The sequence below is a fragment of the Perissodus microlepis genome, chromosome 2 (genome assembly GCF_051167445.1).
Source record: "Perissodus microlepis isolate ML-2025 ecotype Zambia chromosome 2, ASM5116744v1, whole genome shotgun sequence".
NCBI lineage: Eukaryota > Metazoa > Chordata > Actinopteri > Cichliformes > Cichlidae > Perissodus > Perissodus microlepis.
This window is the reverse complement of record NC_140462.1, coordinates 22234159-22252805: the sequence shown is the minus strand read 5'-3', so window position 1 is coordinate 22252805 and position 18647 is coordinate 22234159. Positions and strand designations below refer to the sequence as shown.

At 44.6% G+C, this 18647-nt stretch overlaps 1 protein-coding gene across 4 annotated transcripts in view; it reads left to right on the top strand.

Annotated features, from left to right (window-relative positions):
* The window catches only part of htr4 (5-hydroxytryptamine receptor 4), a 142975-nt gene that overhangs the window by 42988 nt on the left and 81340 nt on the right, over window positions 1–18647 (top strand). For all 4 annotated transcript variants that reach the window (XM_084952663.1, XM_084952654.1, XM_084952669.1 and 1 more), the window contains exon 2: window positions 4629–4707. In XM_084952663.1, coding sequence (XP_084808789.1) covers window positions 4652–4707 — 56 coding nt within the window. In that variant the 5' untranslated portion in view covers window positions 4629–4651. The remainder of the gene's footprint in view (window positions 1–4628; window positions 4708–18647) is intronic.

Below are 18647 nucleotides of genomic sequence, written 5' to 3'. Positions count from 1 at the left end.
ACTCATTTTTATTATTAGAGTTATAATAGAGTTATTGCTGTTTACTGTTTTACAAAAAGCATATTATTTTTATTAAGATGCCAGATTCCAGATATGTTAAATGTTGCATCTTGGCGTCCAGTGTGCCGGCTTGTGTTTGGCTATAAAAACATGGAAAAAGTTTAACTTTAAAGTGGTTTTTGACAGAGTTTTGTTTTTATGACAGGTGCTCTGATCCTGTGAAAATGTGAGAAACATTTGCACGGCTGTCATCGGAAGCATCACATAGAGTTGGATGTCTCGAGACCACTTTTACGTGGTCTTGGTCTTGTCTTGGTCTCAACGGACTTTGGTCTTGATCTTCTCTCGGTCTCGCTGTCTCGGTCTTGCTGTCTCAGATCCACGTAGTGGTCGGGAGATTTGGAGTCAACAGTATCCATGACATGCGAGGATATAGGATAATATCATTATGTGAAAAACAGAGAGGGTGAGAGACGCGTGTGTCAAGTGGAGCGTGCGAGTGCATCGCAAAAACACATAAATATGCCTGACACCCGTAAATGAAGCAGCATCTGGCTGCAGTTTAAAGACTTATTTGACTCAGTCTCATCTCGACTTTGTCTTGGTCTTGACTCGGTCTGTCTTGGTCTTGGTCTTGGTCTTGTCTTGGTCTCGATACCCTCTGGTCTTGGTATTGTCTTGGTCTTGGTTTAGGCGGTCTTGACTACAAGTCTAGCATCACGTCAGGTACCGGCTCAGCTGGGTTCTGTGTGTGTGAGGCTTCTCTCTGAGTTCTTTAGCTTCCTCCCACAGTCCAATCACGTGCAGGTGAGGGTAACTGAGGGACGTAGGTGTGGAAGCACATTTGTTGAGTTGGGTGATAAGCTCAAACTCACCGAGACCTCCTGTGGCGGTGGTAGTGAGACGACGCCTGCACGATGTGTCGGTTATGTTAGATAACGTGATGACTCTAAAGTGCAGAGCTGTGGTGAACAAAGATCCATGTGAAAGTGTGTGTGAGGTAAATGTGCTTTGATAGACGTCACCTTGCCCAGCCACAGGCGTGCACGTCCTGCCCTCAGGCCGCTGCATGTGGGCAGAGCTGTGTTAAAGTCACCCCATGACGGGAATATCCCATCGAAACAATGGCGGCGCTGTGTGAACGTAAGAGGCAGCCCGTGGCTGAATGTGGAAGACTTCATGAGGTCCAGTCTGCCAGCTCTTGCTCTGCATGCAGGAATTCCTGCCAGACTCATCGTAACTCAGTCCAAACATCCAAACGTCTCTCTGCATTCACTGGCTTGTTGGCTCGACTCAGGGTCGTCATTTTAAATGCTGATGTGCACTTCTGATCCTCCGTGCCGAGACTCTCATTCACGTCGCTGCGAATAAATCTCTTAGCAGCATGTTTCTGTCCACTTGTGATGTCCCTCCCACTGCTTTAGCAGCTGGCAGCAGGAACGCTGGAGGCTTTCCTGGCTGGCCTGCCTCAGCGTGTTGTCAGGGCCGACTTCGATGCCTCAAAAGGAAGCCTTGCATGTCCCAGCCCTGCAGCCTGAGCTCACCTGAGCTGCTGTCATCTCATTTCCTTCTTGCTCAGCAGTCTTTTATCTTCTTCCCTGGACTCCCTGTCAGCATCTCCCACCGTCTTAGCTCTGCTTGTATTTCTACTCTCTGAGCTCCGTGTGACTGGAAGAGAGCTGACAGACTCCAGTAAACCCTCTTAGCAACCTTGCCCATTAGCTCTGTCATGCGTTCAGCTCACCTCACCTCCCCGACTGAGGCTATTATAGAACAGAGTCGGCAGCCCGTGGCGACCTGGAGACGGTTCCAAGGCGTTTTTGACTCACGGCGAATCAGTGATGATATAATAATGATTAGAGACGAGATGATAAAGTCCTGAAGAGGAATGTTCTTGGTCAGTATGTTTTTGTTGTGAAGGTGACGTGTGCTCCAGTTTATGTGAGTGCATGGAAACCCGGTCCATGACAGAATAATTAAGAGCAGCTCCAGCTGAGGCTACATGGACTGAGCTGGGTTCACTCAGTCTGTGTTAACCTGTCTGCAGATGAGTTATGGATTAGCTGGACTGTACAGATGTGTATTGTGATGGATTGTGCACATTACGCATGCATTGAGCTGTTTGTTCACATGTGCAGGTGGCATGGTTGCATTCAGCACGTTAGCGATGCTGCAGAGCTAATAAAGAGCTCTGCATCTATATTTAGTACATCACGCTTCCTGAATAAATCTCAGACTCTATATGATGAATTACCTTCTCTCTGACTGAAGATAGATTAAATATGCCTTCCTTTTATATGTGCTCATCTCATCCCAGTGTGCCGATATTTAGAGGTTAAGCCTAAAACCAAAGCAGGCTGTAAGTTTCTGTGTATCCAGGCTTTTCTCTTCACATGTGGATGGAATATGTAAATAACACGTCCTCCGTACTAACACTTGCATACAACCACAGATCAGCCACAACAATAAAATCCCCTCTAACCACTAGAGCAGCTTTTATTCTCTCTACGGGGTCCCAGTAGGAGTGGCTCTGGGTTAACACTTGTCCTTTCCTCACAAACAGATCGCTGGACTCTGCTGTGACAGGACTGTGAATTATTTAAAATCTCATAAAAGCAGTTTTTTCTCATTCGTGATGCACAGACATTGGCTAATCATATATCACAGAGCACTTTTTAAATCTGTAATCCTCCTTGTTCCTGCAACATTCAGTATTTTGTGCAGATTAGAAGGTTTTTCAGTCACCATCACACAAACACGCTAGGATCTTTTCTGCTGCTCGGGCGCCTTTCTCACGGCTGCCATGTTGTACAGATGTGTCACAGATTAGAGAGAACACCCTGAACCTTTGACCCTCCCCTGGAGGTCAACCTGGGGCCCTGCTTTGCTGCGAGTGGCATTTCATTGGCACGGTTTGGGCCTGCGTGTCCTCGAACGGAGAGGGTCACTGCTCTTCAGTACAGCTGTTGTTTATGCTGTAATAAATGAGCCGCCTGGGAGTCTCCCCTCCACAGAGCAGGAGGGGAAAGGTTTGGTGAATCATGTGACAGTATGATTATTAACAGAGCTCAGATCAGTCTGTATCAACTGTTTCTGGACAGAATAACTGCAGCAGATCGTCGTGGCTGTGCGTGTGGTTGCACATGATCCTGGCATAATGTAATATAAACGCTGGTGTAGGGAGATTGTGTGCAGCAGATTTACAGACACAGTCTGGTTCTTTTGATTCCTTGTGACAGAAAAATAAGTGGTTGTGCAGACATTTTTCTGCAATGCTGTGCAACGCTTTGAGCTGTCAGCATATGGGATGTAGATTAGGTGAGGATTTTGTTCTTTCTGCTTCGTTTGTGCAGATATAAGCGTCCACGCGGCAAAGCGCCCGTGACAGCTGCCTGCTCGGCTGAATGGGGGTAAATCTGCGGGGCGTGACCCTCCTCTGCCTCTTTCTCTGCCAGGCTGACCTTCACTGCCCCGCCCCCGTTCATCCCACCTGCAGCCTCGGGCTGCCTTCCAATACTGTTTCTGTTTAATTCTGCATGAATAGAAACGAGTTTTGCTTTGATGGATTTTTATTTTGGGAACATTTTTAACTGATGCTGCACTTTTAACGTCGGCGATCTTGTCTTACCTGACTGAACATCCGGGTTTCCTGATACTCCAAAACACAAAGCATGTTTTCTTAAATGTGAGAAAGTCGTTTTTTTAAAAGTAAAAACGACTTTCTTCTCGATGTTGGAAAAACACAATCAGCTGACAGCGTCGCATTTTCCACTGGAGAAATGAAAGGGTCATGTCTTCCTCCTCTCACCCCAACCAGTCGCAGCAGATGGCCCTGCCCCTCCCTGAGCCTGGTTCTGCCGGGGATTTTCCTTCCCACTGTCGCCAAAGTGCTTGCTCATAGAGGGTCATGTGTTTGTTGGGTTCTTCTCTGTATGTATTATTGTAGGGTCTACCTTACAATATAAAGCACCTTGAGGCGACTGTCATTGTGATTTGGCGCTGTATAAATGAAACTGAATTGAATTGCACAGCAGATCTGCTTTCTGAAATTTGATGCCCTGACTCCGTGGATGACCTCGAGACCTTTGCTCTGTGGTCTTCTTTTAGATTTATATCTGTGGAGACTTAAAGGCCAGCCCGAGTGGCTTTGATCTCAACCACTCAGTGAGTGTCCAGGACTCTGCTCTGTTTTTCGTTCTTATCCTTGGTGCTGAAATGTAATAAATGTTTCTGTGGTACCTGAGTCTCCTGAATGCTTAAATCGACAGTCAATTTCATAAAACATTGGATGTTATATGCTCAGTCTTTGACCTCCAGCTGCTGGTCAGTCAGATGTTTAGTAATCACCTTTCCTTACAGACTTAGACTTACAGTCAGTTTGAAATCCTCTGAATTCAAACTCGTTCGACCCAAATCCAAAGCTGCATGTGCAGCGGCAAGTCGTTCATCAGCACACGGCAAATGTCAACCAAAATTGTTGCATTTGCATAATCCTGATGTGGTTTAACTCACCTATGTTAATGTAATCTGCTGAGACCAGGACTGGTGTGATAGTTGTAATTAAAAGTTCCCTCTTTAATAATGTAAATCATCATGTTCATGTTTTAACAGTGGTCTTCTGTCTGCAGGGACTCTCAGCATTTATGGTCACATGAATGTCAGCGCTGCAGGCCAGATGCCGGCGATGGCGGAGCTCGGCGGTGAGAGGTGAGAGTTAATCAACTTTTACGGAGAATAATCACACCATGTGTGATTACACACTTCCTGACAATGGTCACGCTGATTAATACACAACACAAAATCCACCTTTTAGCTGTTAGCTCAGTCAGACTCAGTGATGAGAGCTTTGACTGTTCGTAGATGCTGACGCTGCATGGATGCATCAGAGACGTGACATGACGCTTCTTTTTTATAGTACGAATCAAAACGTTTTCTTCATTTTTGTCAGGCAGCTTGCCTGACAAAAATGAGAGTTTGGATATGTCATCTTACTCCTGTACAGGAAACTGTGGCTCTGCAGCCTTTCAGGTTCATACAACACAGAACTAAACAGCATCATTGACAACAGATATGAAACAGCAAGAAAAGAGGGTGCAGAGGCCAGTTACAAAGTGGCTTGCAGATTTGCATATATGCAGACGTGCAGGCAGGCTGTGTTGTGTGGATGTGTATCAGCTGAGCTGCAGTGGTGAGCTTCACTCTGAGACCTGAATGAATTCACTAATGTTCACATGAAACACTGTGAAACATAACCGACTGCCCAAACGCTTCATAATTAATCTCATTCCAACAGACGCTTCAGTCCTGTAAGTCACGCTGAGTGTGAAGTGCTCATGGTTTCACCCACACGCTGGTGTCCATTATGTAAAAGCAATATTCAAATGTATTTTGACAGCTCTGGTTTCCTCTTCAGGAACATCCTCATCTTCAGATATTTGGTTTAGCTGAGGAAACGTCAGCTAGCCGGGGGTTCTCGCTGCCTCTGTAGTTGTCTTTGCCTCGGGCTTGTGGGTTTGATTAAAACACTGATCCTGCTGAAAGTGCTGGCTGGTCTGTTTTTGCTGTGCTGGGATGCAAAGAAAGTCATTTTTCTGTTCTTGGTTAACAACTTTTAACCTGGAGGATGAGAGACGGATGAGACTTTGTTCAGAGCCTCACAGATCCACAGACACAATTCTCAAAGAAGCCAGAGACAGGGAGCGTCAGTCTGGAGCTGGAGCACAGAACCAAGTGAAAGCTGAGGTTTTTACATCTCTACATTAAATATTTCCTCTTTGCTGTGGGCGTTTCTGTGAGAAAACATCGTTGATGGTGTGATTATTCAGTGTGATCTCCACTCTGTGTGAAGCAGCACTCTGTCATCCCTCAGCACCTCTAACTGCACTAAGCTTCTGCTTCCTGCTCCATATTAGTCATAAGGTTTCTAATAATGAGGTGGGTGCATAGATGGTTATCCCACTCAGCTTATCTCACTTTATTAAACACACAAGCTCCACCCACCCCAAAGGTCAGCTGATCAGAAGAAGGTTAAAGAGACCTGCTGATCGTGCGTCGTGTTGTTTTCACGTTCAGATATTTCCTGCGTGTCAACAGTGAATCTGAAACTGAAACTACGAATGCTGAACCCAAAGAAGAACTGTGACACAAACAGCAACAGCATGAAATGTGGATCCAACATTAACGTTTCCTTTCAGCTTCATGGAAAAAGAGAGTTCATTACTAAACCAGGCACACACAGGATTTGATTCCCTCAGGACGTTTGAGTCAGAATTAAAATGATGTACGTGAAGCAGGAGGTCGCGGTACAGTAGTTACTCAGGCTCAGCTATGAGGTAGTACTACATGACCTAGTTGTGTGCTGTGCTGTTATGGATGGGGTCCGTGTCATGTGATGACTGCCTCCAGCAGCGTTTGGAGAGGCTCACGCTGCACTTGACATACATGAGATCATAGCGTGTGCCCGTATACATTAAATGTGGTCACATGAGTGGCACATATCAGTCAGAGGTGGTGGGCAGGTGACTTACCTTCAAATATAATGAGAGATGAAACGAGTGCACTCAGAATAAAAATGAACAGAGTACCTGTGGCTCTTTGACTTTCTGTCTCCAACTTATAGAGTGATGGGCTTAAGATGGAATCAGATTTGTGGTCTGATCTCCTCTCCAGCCTTGGCTTTGAGTCTTTATCCATCATCCTAGAGATGCACGCTCAGTCGCAGATGCAGGAAACATGCGAGAAAATCTTTCTGTGCACAGTTTCCTGTTGGAGCTGCTGCTGTGGGGCAGATATCTGTCTCTGCACGGCACTCAGTTTGTGTCTCACAGTTTTTATCATACAGATGCCAAATGGGGTCCACTTACCTGTTGGAGACTGAAATTTGACTCTGAACAGCTCGGCTTCAACTTAGATTAATGTGGTAATGATGTGATAATAAATACTTATTTCCCCCACTGTGTGCTGTGGGCATGTAAGACATTCATAAAACTCACCAGTCTCAGGTCGGTTATTGTTTACACCTTCTGAGTGGGAGAAAGTGTTCAGTGTACATTTGAGTGTAGTAGGAGTATAAGAAGTACTTTGGCGGTCAGACTATGATGATGAGGTCATCAGAGAGTGGAGATGGAAGTAGGAGGTGAGGACTGAAGTCCTGGAGTGTAGACGGTGTGGGTGGAGCACACATTGCTGATGTAGAGCTGGAGGATGAAGCCACTAACACCTGAGGGGTGTAGTAATAGATTACAGTAAATGATCGAGCAGGGTGCAGAGGGGAATTACCTCGGAGAGGATGGGAGGAGGAAGAGGGACCAGGAATGTGAAAAACTTCATACAGATAAACATCTTCATCATCATCATCCATCATCTTCCTCAGCATCAGCAGCAGCTTCACTCTTATACATCTGGTCTTATGTTGTGTGCTATAACACATGTTGTGTGTTTGGAGCTTTTCAGGTGGTTTTAATTGGAGGACATGGGTTAAGACTGCAAAGCGTATGAGATGACCCAGTTTCACACATTTGTAGTGTAATAATGTTGTGTAGGTTTGTGCAGGTGGTCTCGCAAAGTTATACAAAACTGCAGAGAGCAGCGCTTTCTTCATGGTACGGTTTTAAAATTCAGAACTAGCATGCTAAAGCTAACACAACAAGCACAAAATGAGCATTCCTCACAATCACACTTCCACTGGTGACAATTTATAACACACATTCATTTAAGCTAAAAGCACTGAAGTCATATGGATGTTCAGTGATTGGTTGATATTTGGTTAGAACAATATCTGAGTACTCTGGACAGTCACCGAGGAGGCGCGTCCTGGTCAGATGCTGAGCAACAACGACTTTCTCCTTATGTTGAGGAGGAGCAGGTGTACTCCTCCTCCTCCTCACCCTCTCTCTGAGTGCAGACACCTTCAGAGAAATTCATTTCTGCTGCTCGTGGCCATCGGTGAGGGTGTGACTGTAGACTGGGCAGTAAATCACTAGGTCAGTTCTGTCGTTCCCACAGCGAGCTGCAGACTCGTGTTTCCCCGGGAACGGGAAGCACTTACACTCCTCTTCATCCCGGCTGGTGTCCCCGCTATTTTCTGGCTTGAGTCTTGGAGATTCTCAGTGTCGTTACCGCCACTTCACTCAAACTGCCCTTCAACATTGATAATTATTCATAAATGTTATTCATCATCTTTTCATTGCTTATGAATGTGTACTGTATGTGAGTGGTTGTTATAGTGGGGCCTTTTCACAGTGACAGCCTGAGCCGTGTGATTTGGGATCATGTTTTGTGCTGCCGGTTGTTACTGCAGAGAGTCGTGCACGCTGAGCTGAGGCTGATCATGTGACCCAGCTGTTACTGTTTGGTTTTAAACACTGACACACACAGGCAGCAGTGTGTGCGTGTGTGTAATACAGCTGTTGTAACAGCTGGATATGGACTCAGCCTCAGTGCCAGCAGCTCCACCCTCAAACTGGAGCTGCGTGTTTTTCTCCACTCGTTCATTTGTTCACTTAAATTTAAATTTACGTTCCACGTGTCAGGGCATGACACTGCGCCGGAGCTCTTTGCCGTTAGACTTTGTAAAGTAGCTCAGTGTAGGTCAGTGCTGAGCGTGCATTGATCCGAAACAATGATAATAATATTGATAATAAACTGTGTTTCAGTTTTTACACACACTAACGAAGTGTACAGAATCTGTTTTGTTCTTTATATTTCTTGCACAGTAGTCAGGTGGAGTACACACAATTTTATTGTGCATGTACAATGACAATAAAGGGCAATTCAATTCAATTTTATTCTATTCTATGCTATGCTATGCTATGCTGTTCTATGTTATGCTGTGCTATAATCCGTGAATGCAGACACGTCCAAGAAGGTTAAATATTTAACTTTGCTTCCGTGAAATGACATGAGGAAGCTGAGATGTGCAGATTTTCAGCTGTTGGACTAAGTGTTGTTTCTCTCTCCTGAGTTGAAGTTAGTGAGGGTGGTCTGTGCCTGTGCAGCCACCCTGGAAAAAACAGAAATGATCCTATTGGTCGTCAAAGCTCGACTTTATTGATATTTATTGATTTATACTGAGGTGTGAGAGGCTTCAGGGAGTTCATCGAATGTCAATGCGTAGGACTGAGTTCTAGAAATGGACACCAAAGTTTCTCAGCTTCTGCTGTGGGTGCACAGTTATGCAGCTTATCTGAGGTTTATTTGTATAATTCAGTCAAGCTGTGTGCATTTCATGCTGTAAGTCACAGACGGCCGGGCCATAACTCAGACTGTGATAAGAAAAGATAAAGTGTTCATGGAGTCCACAAAGATGTGTGTCAGAGCTCTCCTCAGCTTACATCCTGCAGTGCAGTCACTGCTTTCAGCAGCAGGAGTCATCCCGGAGAGTCAGACTCAGAGCGCTCGGATATCAGTGAGCTTCTCTTCCCTCTCATCGAATGAGCTACTGCCTCTTCCCACATCACCTCAGGTGTCCTGTGACAGATCCTGTTTTCTGCATGACTGCTTCCAACAGGAGCCTCAAGCTCTAGAAGGCCCAACCCAAAGCCTCAGGTCGCCTCCGCCCGGTCCGTCCGTACAGCACATTTGTCAGCGCACTTCGCTCCTTCCTTTAGTTCAAATGTTTCAGAGGCGAAAGATAAAGAGCACAAAGTCATTGTTCTCTAAATCCCACACTGCCATCTTCTCCTTTTCTCCCTTTCCTGTTAAGAAGATATTTTTCTAGTTGTGGGTTCCTCTAAGGACAGACGAGAGATAAATTGCAGTCAACAGTATTTATTCTTGCACACCAGGAAAAATTAAACACAAAGCCATGCGTCCTGCTGCTGCCCGGCTGGCACAACTTTAACAAACACTATCAGGGCGAGCAGACGTGCCACACTCTTCTTCTGCTACAAATTCCAGCACAGCGCTGCAGATAAAGAGCGCAGGAGAGAAATGAGCCAACACGAAACCGAGGAACTGCTCGCGCTGTGACGCAGCTGAGCTCCAGCCGAGCCCACCGAGTACGTTTTTATCAGGAACACCAGGAATTCTTGTCGTAGTATGAAAAGTAAAAGCTTGTGCCTGACAATGCAGGGACTTTGAGATGCAGAAAATCTCTGACAGTGTCAACAGACTGTAAACTAAAGCAGTGGCATTAGTATTTCAGGAATAATGATCCGATCAGAGCGCCGGCAGGTCGACACACACAACGACACACACGGCTGCTGCCGGGGGTTACACAGATATAGAAAACAGTAAGAAAACCCAGATGTAAGTCCAACATTTAGCCTGAATTTTGACTCATGACATACTGCATGTTTGCCAGGCGTGCTAGCATCAGAAATCCATTCAGCATCCCTCGGCTTCTCCTCCGAGGCATCATTTTGCCACATTGATTGTTCGCTGCCACTTTGGCAGCAGCTGACGGCACAGTCTCAGTGTATTTGACTGTTTTTCTATCCATCCGTTCAGACTGCACGTGGTGGCTGTGCTGCACAGTCAGGACTTGGCAGGTGATGCACTGCACCGTCACTTTTCACAGACTAAATAATTCATTCAGCAACTGCTTATGTAATCTCAATAAGAAACCCTCCATTCATATAAAAGGCACCTGCTGATGCATGAAAGCTTAGCGCACACACACAGCGATGCTGTCAAAATCTGCAGTGATGGGATCTGTGAAGCAGCTGAATCTCGATTCCTTCCCACGGAGATGAGTCTGAGCCAGAGCGCTCCATCGTTCCCTTGCCGTTCGTGCCCGACCAGGTGATTATCCCGGCCTTGTGCACCTCACAGCTTTATGTTCCTTTACTGGGTCAGGATCCTTTTTCACCATTTTTTGTTAGAGTTGATGACCACTGATGACTCCATGTGACATATGAGGGGCTGCTGGCAGGAACTCTGAGGCCTGCAGATCTACTTTGTATTTTAGTTCTGTATTCTTCATCAAAGATGCCTCACAGTCATGAATCTTATTTTCTAACAAAAACCGAGCAGTAAATCCTCTGGGCTCAGTAAAACCTCCGCTGTACCCGACCAGCACCGAAGGTAACGAGCTGCTGCTGCTGATCGTTTTCCTATCAGCTGTTTTCTTTATGTGACCAAAGCTGCTCCGTGTTTTTCTCTCATTTCTTTGTGTTTAGCTTCATACAAATTTATGTGATTGCAGTCTCTCAGCATTGTAGCTTTCAGCAGGCAGTAATATGTATATACAGTTATAACCAGAGGTTCCATCAACTCATCGTGGACCTGGGTGGGTGTTCCCAGGGTGGAGTGATGGTGCAGCACACATCTTTAATGACTTTAAAAATTGTGTTTATTTAGGATTTAATCCACACAGGGTCAAACATAGACATACACCCATACACCGCTCTGCAGTGACTTTAAGGCCTGTTAACTTCTTGATAATGAGCATGACTGAGTCCAGCTGGTAGTTTCTCTTTGCAGCTCGTTGGCCTGCTCGAGGAATCTGAGGAACTCTCAGAAAGAGAACTGCAGATTTGCACAAGTTGGGAAGGAAATTGTTTCCACACAGCTGCAGATTCAAGATCAGCAGTTCAAATAAATAAGTTACTCTGATGTGCTGGAAGAGGAGCCACACTGTGACATGATGAGGTCGGTATCAGGCACAGTTTAAAGTCAGAGCTGTGAAACATGAGTGCACGCTTTCCTGCCGTCATGACTCATATGGCTTCTTTTTTTAATACCTGACAGGAAGCTCCTCCTTTTGCCTGATGTTGTATGTAACGCTATAACGGCCTTATTTAACAAGCATTTTACCTCCACGCTCGTCTATACGCCTGGAATCAGAGTGAGTTGGAGTAACTGAATCTAGCACAGCGCAGCGTGCAGTGACCGAGCCTGCAGTCTGTCCTGATGTACATTCAGCTGAAACCTGGTTTAGGTTTTCAGTTTGCAGCAACATCCTGTGATATGAGTAAAAAGAGAGACCTGTGATCTCCATACAGCCATCTCAGAAACGGGACACCTGCTCCTTCATTACATGAACAGAGTGAAACTGGAGACGGCGTCCAGAATTTATTTAAAACCACATCCTCTGTTATCACATCAGAGCGCTGATGCCATCGTTTATTCACCCGCTCGACGGCTAATGGCACCCTTTGGTTTGAAACATGCTGCTCGTAGCGTCTGCTATCCGTCCTCACAAACTTTATTCACACTCTTCCATACCTGCACTGCCCGCCACGCTGCATTAAAGCTGTGCACAGATCTGTGTGCTGCTCCTGTATGTTTCACACATTCATCACTGTTTCTATATGTGAATGTGTTCACACTTTACAAACACGTCGAGAAAGTACAAAGGTCTGACAGTCAGAGAAAAGTTCTTTACACTTATAAATCCAACATCACTCCTAATACTACTACTACTAATAATACTCTTCCTCCTCCTCCTTCTCCTCCTCCTACTACTACTACTACTATTACTGCTACTCCTAATAATACCAATCATTTAGTTTTTGTAGGAAAAGTTGAGTTTAGTTAAATCTTGATAAACACGACCTTGTCTTCCATTACAAACTGTTGACTGTGTCCCACAACTGTGAAACATCTGGATTTTTGTCTCCTGTCTCCCATCTGACAGATCCCCTGCTCCGTGTCCGTGTCTTACACTCTTTTATTCACATCAGCTTTGATGTTCAAGTTTTTTTCTCTTTTTAAAATATTTAATATCCGTGATTTCATCCCCAACATCTCTCTGATTTGGAAAGTTAAGTTTCTTCAGTCTGAATTTCATGACAGTCTTCCAACATCGTCACTGCTCTCTGCCCTTCACCTGAACATAAACCTGTTTCCTCATTTAGAGAAATGCAGGTGTGATGGTGTGTGGACGGCAAGCACGAGCCCGCTTGTTTGCGATCAGTCATGTCCCGAATCTGATGGTGATTTTGCATAAAGTGTAAGAACATTTAATGGACAAGACTCATTCTCTTTAGATAAAAGACAAAAAAAAAATGAAATGTGTGACAAACTCGCACATCTGGAAAGAAGACCAGTGGCTTCCTGCTGTTACACCTGCAGTGTTTTCATAACTGCTTCTTCTTCTCTAGTTCATTTTAAAGTTTGCCTTCAAAGCGATCGGCTCCTCTTATCTCCTCTTGTGATTGTGACTTTAGAAGGCTGATGTCAACTCGCACAGAAAACTTTATAAAGTCTGGCTTTTGTGGGTTTTTGAGTGAATATGTGTGAGAGGCACACTGACGATGTGTTTCCTGACCAGAAATAAAAGATTGTCTGATTTGGTGGTTTTTTTTTCATGATTTATTAATGTCTGAATGTGTTTTCATTCCCTCCTTCTGAAAGCTTTTTGTGCTCAGTGTGTGCCAGTTTTTCAAAGTGATGAATTTGAAAGGCAAATAACGTGTCCTGAGTTGTGGAAAGAACGGCTGTTTTGACCTCCAGTCAATTCTAATTGTTCAGCTTGATTTAATATATGCTTAAGTGCTGCATAGTAATGAAGACAGCTGTCCTTCAGCTGCAGGACCATCTCATCAGATCCATCTGGAGTGTCCTTTAGAGAGGACCTAAGTTCCTGTGGTGTCAAAGCAGCCATAGTTAATATTTGTTACGTGAGCGGCTCAGCGGGTGATTCCTTTCTTTGTACTTCCTTCATTATAATATTCATCCTGTGGACATAAAGCAACAGAGGAGCCAAAATAATATCGGGGAACTTTGACTGCTTGTGAAACAAAACATTACACATAGATTCATAAACCTGTAGATATGCACATGCAGATATGAAGGGATTACCATTAACGAAGAAATCATTCAAGCCCTACAAGGAGGTCAGACTAGAGGTAATAATCCAACATGGTGTGTGTCTGTGTAGGAAAAAGCTGCCTGCCTTCATTGTGGTCTATTAATAATCAAACACGAAGGCTGGACATGAGCACGTCAGGCTCTGATCCACCACAGCGGCACAGGTTTGCTGCTCGCTGCTTAAAGCTGGTTCAACACAGACCGTAGCATGCTTTTAAGATGACAGTATGATATTGATTTATGTAGAATCTCAAAAGGCCAAAAATTAATGCTGAGGCTGTATTTGTAGCATGAGAACTTCTCTAATAAATGCATGAATTATGTTGTTATTCTTATGAAATCTCTGATTGATACTACAGTAACAGTACTGTAACAATACAGTAATAGTACTGCATTATCCTTTGGCTATGTGGCATTGGGTAAAACCAGTGTTTGACATGTTGAGATGTTGCAGCAGTCAAACAAAAAAAATCTGTTGAATGTTGAACTTTTTCCTTTTGTAAGATAATTTATTATTATTTAATTAGTTTAATTCCACTCTGAGAAATGAGAGTGCTCTGAACTGAGCTGTTAAACAAAGATACTAGATAACCTGCAATACACACACACACACACACACACACACACACACACACACACACACACAGGGGAAAAAATCAGGTAACTAAGCAACAGAGAGGACACGAGCATGTCAGAACACACCAACAAAACAAAGAGCTGAACTGGTGTAAAGAAAAAAGTTGCGGTTGGTTTGAAGGGCTGCAGAAGAAAGCGTCTGTCTCCAAAAGAACGGCAGCACGGCAGTGGAGGGATGATGATCTGAGTGCACCAAGTATTCTAGAGTCAGCGTGAGTACTTAGTCCCTAAGGACACCAAATCTCTTTACACTACATTCAGTCATTCACCCATTCACGCACACATTCACACACTGGTGATGGCAAGCTACATTGTAGCCACAGCTACCCTGGGGCGAACTGACAGAGGCAAGGCTGCCGGACACCTCGGTCCGACCGAGACTGTCAGAGCCGGGGCTCAAACCAGCAACCTTCCGATTACAAGACGAACTGCCAACTCTTGAGCCACGATCGCCCCATGTGGGGTCTAGTGGTCCAAAGTCCAGGCCTCAGCATGTGCATGAATAAATGTTGCAAAACTCAAAGAGCTGAAGCTACGCTGTGAAGAAGAGCGGACCAAAACTCCTGCACAGCGATGAGAGAGACTGATGACGTCACACAGGAACCATCACTGTGAGTTACTGCTGCTGAAGGAGGATCTCCAGCGCCTGGATCACGGGGTGGACAGTAGTTAAAGAGCTTTGGCAGTGAGGACATTTGTGTCTCTGTCCACCTGTGCCACAAAGAATCTTTTCAAATCTATAGTCAGTCTAATGTTGGTGAATAAACCATTCGCTGTACAATCCAGCTCCGTGCAATAACAAGACAAATATTTGGCCTCAACATGAGAGCAGCGACGGGTAAGCGTCAGCTCCCTCGAGTCCATCAGAGGAACGAGAAGTTCACACTTTGGAGTGTGGCGTAGCAGCAGGGATGTGTGCTGTCTGTAGGAGGTGTACTAGCTTTCATTGATTACTCTGGCAAAGCTTAGGTGGTGCACGCTGCAGGTCTCTGATGATGATGATGCATCAGGTCTCCAGAACGTCTCGTTTGCAGCTCTCCAAATTTCAGCTATTTCCCCAGATCAGGACTTTGGGCATCAGCATTTACAAGAACACAAGACTAGAAAAATATGTCACACATGTAGGAGTCTGTCAGAACCCCATGCTCACTGGAGCATCGTCATTTCTGAGGAACAAATATTAAAAGTCAGTATTTTATGACTTAAATGCTCCAAGAAATTCAGCAGACAGAGTTTAACATTTGGGGAATTCCAGCCATAATTTAAGAAAACAGCAAAGAAGTGTTTCATTGCTAAAGTTTGAACTACATCACAAATGCAAAGATGATTTTGTCTTTAACCTTTGTGAGGTGACAGTTTTAGCACCATGTCAGCCGTGCATGAAACTAAATGCTTCAGTAATTATCATGTTACCAGCTCCTCATTAAAATAGCCACATGTGAATGTGCTGTAATGTGGATCACATCATTTCTTCTAAATCAGGAAGACTCACTTTTCCCACAGTGTGAACAGTAAGGAGAAAATGAGCTCTGCTTCCTGCAGTCACAGTCGTCTGAAGAACTCAGATACGCGATAAAGATGCTGTTCTGTGCACGAGTGAAACGGTGGAAGGAGCAGTTTCACATTAGTTTGACCCCAATTCTTTTGCATGAGTTGAAGTCTGAAGGCCTCTCTGGACTGAGCCAATGAAATGACACAGAATGATGGATTAATGTGGGTCAGTCACACTGAGGTGAGATGTGGACAGAGTCTGCAGCTGCCGCTCCAGTCCTGCTTCTCCTCCATCACCTCTATTTGTTCATTCTATTCTGGAGAATGTCCTGGGACTGCAGCTTTTTTTTTCTTTACTCTGTCTACTTGTCTTTCTATTTATGTCTCCCCTTTATTAATCTTCTCAGTGACTCTGACAGTTTCTCTGGGCTCAGTGAATACTGTCTGGGAATCCCTTTGGCATTATGTGCACTCAATATCAGAACTTAAAAAGCATCAGCAGACATTAATCCCCAGGCAGGAGACTCCTCTACAACACAAAGCAACCTCCCAAAGTCCTGCAGTAAAAATGGATCAGCAGGAATTTGTTTCAGTAGCAGTGAATTTCATTCTGTTCTACTTCAGAGGCTTCCTCTCTGAAACTGAAAGAATATAACACTGGAATCAGTCCAGCAAACACAATTTAATGCATATTTTTATGCTTCAGGTCTGTTTTCCTTTGTTAATGCATACACGCATGCATAACATTCAGAATCAGAGAGACTTTATTAATCCCAGAGGGAAGTCGAGTAAGTTAAGTTATCCTCCTCGATGCATTTGAAAACTTTGTCAGACTGCTCGTGTGGCCGCTCCATGCTGACCACACTTGTAGTTTTCCTGCTGATGATGAGAGCTCCGCCTCCTTAGAACCGGAGCATAAACAGCCACGTTGAGGTTGTTTGTTCGGATGGATGGGTGCAGAGGGGGGGAGGCGACTTGCTGTACAGTACACCCATAACTGCATTGGTAATGTCAGGTACTTTCTTGGAGACAGAAACAAAGAAGCTTCCACCTTAATCTTCCTCAGTGAGTGTTTTGAACGTCTCCCCTCACATGTGCTTCAAAACAAGTAAAGACCTGAAAGTGTGTGTGTGTGTGTGTGCTGCATATTAATTACAAATTTCAATCCTTCTCTGCATGTTAGAAGATAAGTTTATTTTTCATTACAAATAATAATTTTCATAAATAAGTCCTTTGAAATGACATTTTGAAGTTTTGTGTAGTTACACAGTTGCGGATAATTGTTGTGCTTGCAGCATAAACTGGCCGTGTTACATGCCCAAGCTGTGACTCCCAATTACACTTTTTATGATAAGTAAACAGTCAGTGACAGTCAGTCAGTTAGTTGTCAGAGGTAGTAAATAACTCGGAGCGCTGCAAACGTACTGCAAACTCCTTTGCTTCAGTGCAGGGGAGCCAGAGTCATTAAAAGCTAGCACAGTATTGTTTTAGTAGATCATGCAGTATCTTTTCCTGATTTTCTGTTTCACCATCATGTCGGGACACATGCTCAACATTTAAGCGACACTCGGATACGATTCCACACCTTCTGTGACTCAAAGTCTTCTGTGGGTGACTTTAATCGCCAGGCTGGTCTGTGGGCATCTCTCTGCTGGTGGACCAAACAAAATCAGGCTCATGTACACTTGGTCAAAACATGTTGCCTGGCAACCCAACCCGGTGTTTGACTGCGGCTGTCGCCAGTTTGAATTTTGCCAGGAACCTTCAGCAGATGGATGCAGTTTATTACTAAGAAAGTGTTATCGTCACTCTGTCAGTATGTAAATAAGATGCTTCAAGAATTCTGCCGCACGTATCATCACGCGGCACGCTGAGTACATTATACTGAGTCTGCTGCGTGTTCCTGTTATGAGAACTTGGCTGTTGGCTGCTCACCATTAGAAGGGAATTCTTTTCAGTCATGCATAATTTTATATTATATTTTTGTGAGAACCTACACAAACCTCTGAGGCACCAAAATAAAACCTCTGGATATTTTTTTATTATTTTTATTTTTTTTTTTTATACCAGAAGTCCTGATTTGAACCTTACCGTTACACCACGCCTCCAAGGTAAACACTTTATATGGTTTCCAAGATAGCTGGCAGGTCGGAGCAGCATGGAGAACTTCCTTTGTTTTTTTTGTGGAAAATAAGCAGACATGAGAGCGCGAAGAACCACAGCTCCTCTGACAAGTCGGTGCCGACAACGATCACTTTCCCAGCCCGGACGGCTTTACCTCCAAAAATGGAGCTCACCTCCGTTTGTTTTCTCCGTCCATGCGCTCCACTATCCCACTTCAAAAAACACGTTTTATGACTCCTAAAATGATGACAGCCCACATCTTACAGTCCACAAGGCCCTTGGTGATGTCACACCCTAAACTGAAACGGTGAACAGGGTTAACACTGAACCTGGTAAACATCAGCATGATGATGTGGGCATTATCATCGTGTACCGGTACATTACCATAAAGCCTCACTTTGTCCCAGAGTCTCCTTATGCCGTGTTTGGTGGAATAATTCATGGATTCAGTCTGTCCCACGCTCCACTGTCTGAGGAGCCATTTGTTCTCCTTTCAATCACATGGTCAGCTAAAGCTTTGAATCTAAAACTTTAGGACTTACACACTTCCTGTTCCTTCCTTCCTGGCATACCTGTCAGGGCGTCCTCACCCCTTCACCCGGTCTGTGGGCGGAGACGAGGACGTGCGGTGGGTCACATGT